The 12,037-nt window shown below is 38.4% G+C and overlaps 1 protein-coding gene and 1 long non-coding RNA gene across 3 annotated transcripts in view; both read right to left on the bottom strand.

Annotated features, from left to right (window-relative positions):
- Positions 1 to 9,391, bottom strand: part of LOC109823166 — a 10,572-nt gene extending 1,181 nt beyond the window's left edge. For both annotated transcript variants that reach the window (XM_020389461.1, XM_020389453.1), the window contains exons 1-5: positions 6,453 to 9,391; positions 5,708 to 6,240; positions 5,336 to 5,545; positions 4,865 to 5,079; positions 3,761 to 3,900 (exon numbers count right to left, since the gene is read on the bottom strand). In XM_020389461.1, coding sequence (XP_020245050.1) covers positions 3,894 to 3,900; positions 4,865 to 5,079; positions 5,336 to 5,545; positions 5,708 to 6,240; positions 6,453 to 9,189 — 3,702 coding nt within the window. In that variant the 5' untranslated portion in view covers positions 9,190 to 9,391 and the 3' untranslated portion in view covers positions 3,761 to 3,893. The remainder of the gene's footprint in view (positions 1 to 3,760; positions 3,901 to 4,864; positions 5,080 to 5,335; positions 5,546 to 5,707; positions 6,241 to 6,452) is intronic.
- Positions 10,883 to 11,304, bottom strand: LOC109842255. Its single transcript, XR_002247309.1, has 3 exons — positions 11,206 to 11,304; positions 11,046 to 11,127; positions 10,883 to 10,975 (listed from the first exon to the last, which is right to left on the bottom strand). It is a non-coding gene; the product is annotated as an uncharacterized LOC109842255 (long non-coding RNA).

Consider the following 12,037-nt stretch of genomic DNA (forward strand, 5'->3'; position numbering starts at 1 on the left):
GGATCAGACCCTGATTTAGTAAGAAGCCAATTCCCTGGTTGCTAGTGATCAGCCTTTGAAGCTAAGCTTGAGCTTAGGGAGTAAAATATAGAGAATGCAATTGCCAGCACTAAAAACATAACTCTAGTTACACATATATTTCTAAAATATGTATCACAGTAACAGAAATCCTTCTAAAGTCATGAACAGCGAAAATGCAAATGCATGCGCATTATGCAATGCAGCAAATTTACATGGACGAGGATTCAATTATATTTACACGCAAGACACTGATGAACTAATGGTATACTGCCTTTTTATGTTGACAGGAAAATCTCTTATCTTTTGTTGTTACTTAATCGTCTGATACGGGTGTATCTTCTTCCCTGCCTCGGGAGCTTAGCGATCCTCATGGGAGCTTGAAGATAGGAGATTCTCATGGTATCTTGAGAATAGGAGCGTGGATGGAGCTAAAGGAAATGGCGAAAGAAGTCGGAAGAGGCAAAACGCAAAAAGAACAGGAAAGACTGACAGTTCTCTGTCCGGTCGACCGCAGCACGCATTCCGGTCGACCGGAAAACCTGCACGCTGCAGGGTTTGAGAAAATTCTCTGGCCGGTCGACCGGACCAAGCCCGGCGGTCGACCGGATCGCGATTTCTGGGTTTCCTGTTTCGTTTTGGATTCTGTTTTGACAGGGATTCCTGATTCTTTTGGGCTTGTTTATTTACAAGTTTGCCATCCACGTTTGCACATCTATAAATAGGATTGTTTTAGGGTTCTAAACAATCAGACCTAAGGGAAGAGAAATTCTAATAATTGTATTAGGGTTTAGAGAGAGTTGAGGGGTTGTTCTCAATTCTAGCGAGATTGTGAGGGAGAAATTGTAATCTTTGTTCTTCATAATCTAGAGAAGGTATTTTCCTTCGCCTTATACTGAATTATTCTTGTGTTTTGGTCATCCTCTTCTCAACCCACCTTTTGGTAATTCCGCGACCAAAGGGTGCTCGCACGGCAACTCGTATCAAGTTGGTATCAGAGCATCAGATCCGGTGAAGGGGCATCCTGTGTATGGTCCTTACTCGTTCCTCATACAAGAAGCTTGGCGAGATCCCTATTTCATTGGAAGAAGTCCAGGATTTAAGGAAGGAGAAGATGGCTGAAGGAGATAATTCAGCGAGGATTGATGCATTAGAGAAGCAGATCGAGACGATAGGGTCGACGCTCACAAAACTCGTCGGTCTCATCCAAGGAGGGAACGAAAAGGGGGAATCTTCTTCTAGGTCTAAGAAGAAACCTATAGAGTCCGGTGGAGAGAGCGAGCTTTCAGGCTCCGACGAGGAGGACGAGACCGTCAAGGCTGCACCGCATCAAGGGGGTAAGAATTCTTACCAGAATCTGAAGATTGATTTCAGAGTGGAGATTCCTATTTATGATGGGAGTGTTGACGTCGAGAGGCTTGATGACTGGATCGAGCGGATGGAGACGTATTTTACTCTTTATGGCTATTCGTCAAAAGAGAAGATTGTGTTCGCGACTTTGAAGCTTTCAGGACATGCGTTGACATGGTGGAAATCCTATTGCAAGCAGGAGAAGAAGGCGGTGTCGTGGAACAAGTTCAAGGAGCTACTTAGGAAACAGTTCTATCCGGTGGGATTCCTTGAGGAGCGTTGGTACAAGTGGTATGGCTTGCGCCAAAGGGTCAATCAAACCGTTCAAGAATACACTACGGAGTTCCAGCAGCAGGCGATGGTCCTTAACATTGCGACAGAGGAATATTCCGTGTTTATGAAGTATATGGCGGGATTGAGCGATTACATCCGAAAGGAGATGAGGTTATTCACGGTCGAGACTATTGCAGATGCGAGCGTGAAGGCCATTGCCATTGAGGGCAAGCAAAAGAAGAGCAACGAAGCAAAGGGGGATGCAAAGCAAGTTGGAGGCGAGTCTAGTGGTTCTCAGTTTAAGGAGGAGAAGAAGAAGGGTGATCCAGGGAAAACATGGCTGATTTGTAGTCACTGTGAGAAGACAGGGCACGAAGCTGATCGGTGTTGGGAGAAGTATCCTCATCTCAAGCCAAAAGGGTTGAAGAAGAAGGAGGAGAAAAAGGCATACATGATAGCTCAAGGTCCGAAAGAAGTCCCGGGGATGACAGAGCCTAATAGCAGTCTTAATCTTATGACGGGGAAACAGGCCACGAAAGAGGACGACGACCCGAGAGAGCAGCTCTTTGTTCTTAAGTTGCAAGTGAAGACCAGTTTGGTTGATGCCATAGTTGATCCGGGCAGCGAGAAGAATTTGATATCCGAAGCCTTGGTTCAGAAGCTGGGTCTGAAGACGGTCAAGCATCCAAAGCCCTATCCATTGGGGTGGATTCAGAAGGAGGAGAAGCTATGTGTAGTTGATCAATGCACTGTAAGATTTGCGCTCCATGAGTCGTATATTGACGAGGTCACATGCGACGTAGGTCCATTGGATGTTTGTCAGATTATACTGGGCAATCCGTACTTATGGGATAGATATGCGATCTACGAGAGGCGGGCTCAGAAGTATACATTCACCAAGGGTGGTGAAAAGTTTATATTTCGTTCGGCATCTCTTCCGAAGGAGACAAGCTTGGGAACGGTGACACGAGCGAAGAGGTTAGTGAATGCGAGCAAGAAGTTTGTTTTGCTGTGCATTAGACTTCCAAAAAAGCCATCGATTAAGGATTGCAACTTGGAGCGAGAAGTGACTACGACGAGACGCGGGATGAATGAGTTATTTCCGATCAGACGTCGAGATCAGATTCCTAGCAAGGCCAGGTGGTTCAGAAAAGAAGGAGGGGCTCGCGAGTTCTCTCAGCTGAAGTTCTAACTTGAATGGGACTTCAAGTTCCTAAAGGGGGGACCCATGATACAGGTGTATCTTCTTCCCTGCCTTGGGAGCTTAGCGATCCTCATGGGAGCTTGAGGATAGGAGATTCTCATGGTATCTTGAGAATAGGAGCGTGGATGGAGCTAAAGGAAATGGCGAAAGAAGTCGGAAGAGGCAAAACGCAAAAAGAACAGGAAAGACTGACAGTTCTCTGTCCGGTCGACCGCAGCACGCATGCCGGTCGACCGGAAAACCTGCACGCTGCAGGGTTTGAGAAAATTCTCTGGCCGGTCGACCGGACCAAGCCCGGCGGTCGACCGGATCGCGGTTTCTGGGGTTCCTGTTTCGTTTTGGATTCTGTTTTGACAGGGATTCCTGATTCTTTTGGGCTTGTTTATTTACAAGTTTGCCATCCACGTTTGCACATCTATAAATAGGATTGTTTTAGGGTTCTAAACAATCAGACCTAAGGAAAAGAGAAATTCTAATAATTGTATTAGGGTTTAGAGAGAGAGTTGAGGGGTTGTTCTCAATTCTAGCGAGATTGTGAGGGAGAAATTGTAATCTTTGTTCTTCATAATCTAGAGAAGGTATTTTCCTTCGCCTTATACTAAATTATTCTTGTGTTTTGGTCATCCTCTTCTCAACCCACCTTTTGGTAATTCCGCGACCAAAGGGTGCTCGCACGGCAACTCGTATCATCGTCACTCATCAGATATAGTTTTATGACATAATTGTTGAGAAGACACATAAAAGGAATTGGATGTGCCAATCATGTCTGTCAACCAACAAGAGCAGGGATTTGACACAGGAAAGCTAACTCAAGCACGAATATCATTTAAACAACCAAAATTTGTCACAGGTTCAACACTTACACTTCGATAAGGATAAAAGCAAAAGCGTAATAATTAAAACTGCAAAGCTTACTTTCTGAATGGAGGATGTCTTCTCAAAAGGGAGAGGAAGTGAAAAGAAATCTGATTCCTTGCTGTGCTCCTTGAAGTAAAGCAATCTTTTCCACAAAAGCCTTAAGCTTCACTAGTATTCATCTTTGCACCTTTTATTTACTGCATAGGTCAAAAATAGGACAATGACCAAGTCCGTTATGAATGATCGAGTTTTCTGAGTAGAGTATTATACAATAACATGTATATAAAATGGACATATATTGGCATAAAGACACAAATAGGCTCAAATATCCAGCCAATTTCAAGTTTAACCCTAATTTGATTATGGATCTAGTTTTCACTTATCCTCTTTCATTTTAAGTAGCACAGTAACATGAAACATTCATATCACTAATGAGCATCTACAAGTATGTTAATGAGTTTAACGTAAGAGAAGCAAGTATAATGCATCTTGGAAGTGTGGGCTAAATATGAAATTTTTAGTAAGAAATTTGTTAGGTTAGCGGGTTAAGTCTTATTTTCTTCCCTTCAAGAACTTTGTTCCCTATATTCGCCAGGGACAGAGACAGGAATTAATCATTGGAGGGCACAATAGAAAGCAAAAACCGTGATGCAATCTTCAGATTTACAGATCTAAGCTGTCAAAGAAAAAAAAAGGTCAAAATTCTTCATAAATCTAGTGTCAATTTAGTGCGACTCAAAATAGCTGGTTTAGGAATTCTCAATAGAAGCAGATGACACCACAAAGTACACAGGCCCACTCGTGTGTTTTGGTTGTTTTCACTGTGATGAGACTCGCCTACTATGAACTAGAGCAAATTTCTACCTCAAATTCTAGTCACATATGCTGAGAGGCGGCCATTTATTGAAGTGGATTAGGGAGATGTGCCACTTAATCTATTTATAGGCTAAAGTATTCAAATTTTTTTGATGGCCATGGTCCACATACTGTCATAAATGGCTCAGGCCATGATGTTTCCTCTAGCTTCTAATGCATGCTTATGGTGCAATTTTGCAATTTTAAATTATATTACAGACGGTACTTTGGTTTTTAACTACAAAAAACTTAGTTTAGTAACAACTAAATATGTCCGGAAAAGCTACGATATCCAACAACAGCTACCTCCTTGCAGCTTTATCAGCAAGAATTAAACCCCTCATTATTGTGCGGGTATCAACTCCACGCTCCCGGATGATCTTATCATGATAAATTTTGCTTCCGACCTCTGTTATTTCTTCCTCTACTTCTTCCAACGAGTTGTCCACATTGAACTTTACTTGCCCTTTCTTAATCACGGTAACGTTGAAACCATTAGCTTTGGCTTCCCGGAAGGTATCCTGCACGAAATAACAATGTAGAAAGTGATAAGAAAGTATAATCTTGGACATTACTTGCACTAGCTGCCAAAACAAATATTCTATGAAAATTTAAATTTCATTTATACATGAGGTATACTGTTAAAAAGAAAAAAGAATTTATGGTTCATGAATAGGATCACAATCATCTTGGTCTAAATTTCAAAGAGAACATGGCAAAGAAATGGTATAACAAAGTAAAAACAAGTCAGCTTTGTAGAATGAAAAAATACAATACCTTTGGAGGTCGAGCAACAACAAAAGCTCTTCCACTGCCCAGCATATCCATATGAGCTTGAACAATATAACAGAAGTTCTTAGAGTCATTTGGATCCTCAAATGCAATAACATGATATTGCTTCGGTTGGAGTTCAAGGTCTGCAGCCATCTCCAATGAATAAAATCCTACTTTCTGCTTACCATCCTCCACTGTGTAGAGTTCAATGCACTGTAGACACTCAAAAGATTACATCAATGTACATGCATTAATCTTCTAGTCCAAAGTGAGAATAAATAACATATACCAGTGGAAATTTTGGAAAACTAAGCAGTGACATATTTGAGGGGGGAAAAAAGCCTGATGCAGACTGGAATGGGATTTATATCATACCAGAACAAATTGAAGATCCAACCACCACAAGAAATCTTCTTCCTTTTCATCTGAATATTCTCTGTATTTGCTAAGAACTGCTTGTGCTCCATACATATCCATCTCCCTTTTAAGCTTGTCCATTTTCTTCTGTATATATATCTTCTTTCTTTCAGATATTCCAGTCATCAAATCAGCAACCTCTTGTGTTTCTTTCTCTGTGATCCATCTATCTAGACCCTTACCCATGTCCTTCATTATAGATTTAATCTCTGGATCTGTCTCTGCATTGTAAACCTCTAAGAATCCTCGAGACCATTTCTTTGTGTGTTGCCAATGCTCCTTCCCTTTCTTTTTGCCAGGTTTGCTAGAACCATCACTGCTCTCTATAATTGTCTTCCCACTTGTTGAAAATCCATTTAGAGTTTTATCATTTCCAGCAAAGTTTGTCATCTCATGAGTCGATTTGCCAAGAAAGTTAAGTTCCTTATCAATTGAGGGACCTTTCCAGCGGGGAACAATTTTTTCCAGCGGATCATGCAAGCTGATGCCATCTGTGTTATAAATAACAAATCAACTTAGAAGTACAGTTTACCCCTAATCCATCAGAATTTTATGGTGATTTACTAGTTAATTGTTTAGAAAAATGTACATCAAGAAAAAACTTATAATGTCACAACATAAAAGCTTGCTTGATTCCAATAATCTAGAAAGATATTTGAAGTAATGAAACATGAGATTAAAGCAACTCCAAGAAAACGAATACCTGAACCATAGTCTAGGTTTTCAATCCTAGAGTGGACCCACTCATGCAAACCGGACAGTTTTCCATTCAGCTTTTCAGCTTTGAGTTCAAGACCCTTGAAGAAAGCCCGCTGATCAACATCATCGATCAAATGAAAAGGATCTCGTCCAGCCAACTCATTGTCCCGAACTTGAAACACAATTTCCCTAAGTTTTTCATCCTTCATCCATTCAAGTTCCTCATCATCACCAAGTAAGCCAAGTTCATTTATTCCAGCACTTACAGCTGACTGCTGTACTCTCTCTTTTGCCAACGAATAATTTTCTCTGAATCCTGTACTAATTGTCTTGATAATAGGATCGAGTTGCTGAAAATTATTCTCAAGCCAACTATTGTCACCATTAGATTCAAATGTTTCGTTATCCTGCTCAGGCGTAGGAGAGTCAAGTTGGAAGCTGTTCTTAGAACTAGCAAGATCATTTGTGTCATGATTGTCCCCAGATTCTAATGTAGCATCAGGAATGAATGGTTTCAAATCCTCAGATTTATCATTGTTTACTGGATAAAATCGGGATGCACTACCGTCAAATTCAACTCCATTCAAGCTAGATGCTGCCGGAAATCTAACATCTGAGGATGTAGTATCTGGAGAATCAATCTTTTGGTTTCCCCCCGTTAGTTTCCTGCTGTTATTGACTTTAGGCCCATTGGTGGTGACATTACACACTTTAGAACCATCTTCACATGCTTTTCTTTCTTCTTTCGAATTGAAAGGCTTCTGATTTGGAAAAATTCTCAACTGTTTGGAGTCATGAGCTCCATTTTCCACCCTACCCTGTATATCACCTAAAAAGGTAACAACTGAAGAAGAATCATTACAGCAAGTCTCACGGGATTCTGATCCTCGACTGTTGTTAGATGTGTAAAAGGTATGAGCATAATTGTTCCTTCCACTTTGATTCTCTATTAGTCTTTGCTCAGCATTCAACTTCTTTATTTTATCAGTTCCGGAACAAGTTTTCTCTGGATCTACAGCACCAAGGGCATTTTTACTTGAGTATAGAATTTCATCTGTAATCAAATTATTGATTGGCAAATCCGGATTATTTTCTCCAGACAATCTATTGTCATCAACCTTCATTGAAAACACTGCATTCTTTGTATCAACCTCATGAACTTTTTTCTCGGAAATGTCATCAGCAAAAGAACCATTTAGCAAAGAAGTGGAATCTACATCACCATTAATATCTGTTGTTAGGTCAGTCGAATGGCGAGCTTTGTTATTTTTATTCAATGCCTGATTTCTCTTGGCATCAGTTATGTTGTTATTCAGAGGATCAGCAGCGCTAACATCAAGAGCTAAATAGTTTAACTGCTCTGCTTGATTAGTTTGCAAGTTATCATTTGAAATCCCATGTTTTTGTAAAAGGTACTCCTTAGCTTCCTCGACCGACTTCATTATTTTTGGTACTCTTTTAACCGAACTCAAAATACCAGATGAGATACAACTGGATTCTTTTTCTATCAAGTTTACACTATCAGTCTCATTCTGTTTGACTTCTTCATTCTTCAAGTCTTGACTTATCAGAACACTGGAGTTAATCCCATAATCACTATTCTCGACAGAATTTTGCAATCCCTTTAGCATTAGAGATGTGTCCGTTTCATGAACATCCGCATTTGTAGTAACTTCATAGGGGTTGATGGTGGAAGCTATGCTATCTGGAATAATATCTATAGAGGTATTGTTCTCTATATCACCAGAATGCTTCATGTCCTTCATAGGATGAGATTCTATATGAGCATCAGCAAGAACGTGGCTTGTGGAAACATCTACTGCAGGAGATAACTCATCCTCATTCTCTCTCTTACCGTTTTGTTCTCGACCTTCTTCCCCCAATTTCCGAACTTCTCTCGCCATTTCTCTAATCCGCCTAACTCGACTATCAAAATCATTATCTTTATTTTCAGCATGCTCGATGCGCTTCAATAGTTCATTCCTATCTAACTGTGGCCTAGTGCCAGATGCCACAGGCAACTCTTCAACATGTTGAATGACTCTGGCACCGCCTTCCTCTAATCTCTCCCTTTCCATCCTCGATTTCTTCTTTCTTCTAAGCATATCAGCCTCTTCTCTCCCCAATTCAACTTCATCATTTCCTGCGAATAACTTTGCTACAACACCAAGAACACAGAAGGCGCACAACACCGTAAACCCAGTCAAAGACAAAGCCCTCACAAAGGGCATTCGCTGAATCAAAACAGACCGAAGGCTGTCAATTGAAGAAGGCCTGGTGGATTCAATCTCATTAGAAACGGGCTTACTGTCTTCTTCTTCCCCTTCTTCATTAACAGAAACCCTAACAACATTCCCATCAGAATCTCGGGAAAACCTGAAAACGGGATCAGACCCATCTCCCCAACCCTCCAAATTCTGCTCGTGCTGGCGGACCCAAGTCTCCAGTTTGTACAACTTATCATTTATATCATCACTGGGGTTTTCTAATGGTGGAGGAATTGAGCGCACCTGATCTTGTTCAGGAACGAAGAGGAGCTTCTCCCTCAGCGCGTTCCTTCTTCTGCTGCTGCTGCGAATTGAGGATCTACGGAGTGATTCTCTCGCTCTTTCTCTCTGCTCGGACAGGGCTCTGGGTCTTGGGAAAGGAACTGGGGGTCTCCGCTGTTGTCTCGCTCTGAATTGGGAAGGGAGTCTGCAGAAAAAGAAAGGCTTGGCGGTCGTGGAAGTTGGGACGTCCATCGGGATTTGGGTCGGATTTTGTGCCCAGCGGCTGCTTAAAGCTCGGAGCTTTAAACCGGGGGTTGGAGATGAAGAGGGTTTATCGATGAGTTTCTAACTTTAAACCCCCCAAAGCAAAATGACGAAATTGATAGCTTTTGAACGGGTTTTTCTTGCATGGGTAAATCGCGGAGCGGCCCTTATCATCCTTGAATCCCCCATTAATTTCGAGAAGGCCAAAAGGCCATTTGGTATTTTGGTACGCGTACTGAGACTTCTACGCTCAAATTAGTGCTCATATTTATTCTCTACTAGTTTTTATGCACGTGCAATGCACGTGGTTAAATATTTAAAAATATTGTTTTTATATTTATTTCATCATTACTTTAAATAAGTGAGATTTATCTTGAGTTCAAATATGTATAATTGAATTATAAGATTTATTAGTATTTTATTTAAATATTAATAAAAATAAATGTAATATGAATTGTAGTTATAGTAATGAAAAAATATTTTAAAAATTTAAGTTTATTCAAATATTTTTTGATTCAAAAAGCTAAGATTATTGTTTGATTTACTGCAAACTTGTAATTTTTTTTTTGTTTTAAGAATTTTTAATTGATCACTACCACCAACACCCAATAGGAACTTAATTAAAGTATGAAAGTAAATTTTGATCAAATTTGGTTCCTTATTCAACATGGCAACAATCTCAACAAGTAATAATTAGTTAGTCAAGGGGTTTCTTTTGAAAACATTGAATATTGAAGTTTGTGACAACCCCAAGCAAAATCATCATAATAGTAATTATTTGCCAATTGATTAAAGAGGTCACATTTATATCATAAATGATTGATCACATGTTGCGCTAGCTATCAGTAAGAGTATTTTACATCTAGCTGACAATATATCCATTCACAGGATCAATAAAAGCAGATTTTTATCGATTGCCTCTCACGAAATGCAGGATCATATCCATAGATAATAATAAAATATATTAAAATGGTTAAATATCAAAGTGTAATTTTATGTGATTTAAGCAATCACATAAGCATACAAAACTACTAATAACTTTGCATGAAAATGCCTTATAAAAATTCCTAATTGTAATAAAAAATTAAGTTGTTATATAAAATGATTAAAAAATATTGTTCTTGAAAATTTATAATTGAACCAAGATCAATCTTTCTCCACATTTATCTTTTTTCTGGGAAACTCTAGAGTAGCATCTTCATCACTTACGTTGATTGTAATATTAGCCTGGAGTTGAATTTCTTGTGCTATTATATTGCCTTCGCCTCGTTCATCTTTTGTCTTTTCATCTAACTTCACCAGAAATTTGAAACTTTCGCCGATGTTCAAAACAAAATTTTGAAAATATGGACTCTGATTATTTTTCTATTGCAATGAGAACAAATGTTATATTAATACTTATGAATTTGTTTATTTTCTAATTTACTACTTGAATAGAGTTAGGAATTACCTCTTTCTTTTCTGTAATGAATTTTTCTACTTTGCATCCAATAAGAGTTTCTGCTGCGTCAAAGAGTGTTACTCTTGCATTATCCGTGTCATTTTCCACGAGAATCTTAACTAAGTACCTGTATTTTTCATTGTTAATTTCTAAAGACAATTAGTATTGTATTTTAATATGTTCATGGCATTAAAAAATATATATTACTTAACCTTGGTACTGGGTCATCAATGATTCTACTTATGCATAATATCACTAATATGAATTTCCTTGGCATTTTTAAAAAGCGTCGATGGAGATCCTTTTGCTTTTGCAGATTCTTCCAATTGAAACCTGCATATTAGATTAAAATATAATACCATTTCATTATTGGGTTATATGAAAGTTTGATTGTTCTGCTTACCATTCCCTTAATTCGCTAGCTAGTTCTATTTTTGGGTTGATACATAATGTTGAAATAATTTGCGACGATATGCTTGTATCTCCTGCAAAAATGGGAAAATTATAGGATTAATTTTATGTTTAGCTATCTTTAATAAGAATTTTAGCAATAATTTATGTACCTTGATATATAGAGATTTTAAAATCTGATAATGCTATTACAGGCTTATATTTGATTTCTGCTTCAAGAATTGATCCTTCATTTGTAGCCAAATCTCCAAATAAAGTTGCACGCATTGGCATTCCACTGCATATGAAAAAAGAAAGAACGTTAATCTTTTTTTCTCTTATGATATTGGAAATAAGTAACATGTATATACCTTATATCCATAAGTGTGATTTCCCTCCTATTGTCTGATTTGTTGTGTCTTGTAATATAGTTGATTGCCGGCTTCACATTAGTTGTTATTGCTAGAATATCTGCAAGTGATTTGATAAAAAGATTATGATTCTGTAGATTAATGTCTCATTTTGTATTCAAAATTTAAGCAAGAAGTTTGTAAGTACTTACTAATTTTTGTTGCATCTTTCATGGAAAATGCTTCTTCAAATGACACAAAGTTGTTAACTATGTTCTCCAAGTGGAATCCTGTTGGTGCTTTTTTTATCGATACGTCTTTTGTTAGTACTAATTCTAGTGACTTGTGGATACTTGGAAAAGCTAGGTTTATTCCTTTCACTTCTCCATTTGAAATGAAAATAATTTGATTTTTTCGAAGCATATCTATAAACTTTTCGATAGTCTCTCCGTATATTACTGCTTGTATTTATTACCCTGCAAATATTATTAACACCAGAGATCAATTTATGGAAAATATAATTAATTAATAATAATCTATATATTATATGTAAACAGGAAAATATCATAAAAAGCCATTCTGATAGTTATCGGTGTTTTAATGTAATTTACCGAATAGAAAATGAGATTTAGCAATATTCATATGATCAGATGTA

This window comes from Asparagus officinalis, chromosome 1, assembly GCF_001876935.1.
Source record: "Asparagus officinalis chromosome 1, Aspof.V1, whole genome shotgun sequence".
NCBI lineage: Eukaryota > Viridiplantae > Streptophyta > Magnoliopsida > Asparagales > Asparagaceae > Asparagus > Asparagus officinalis.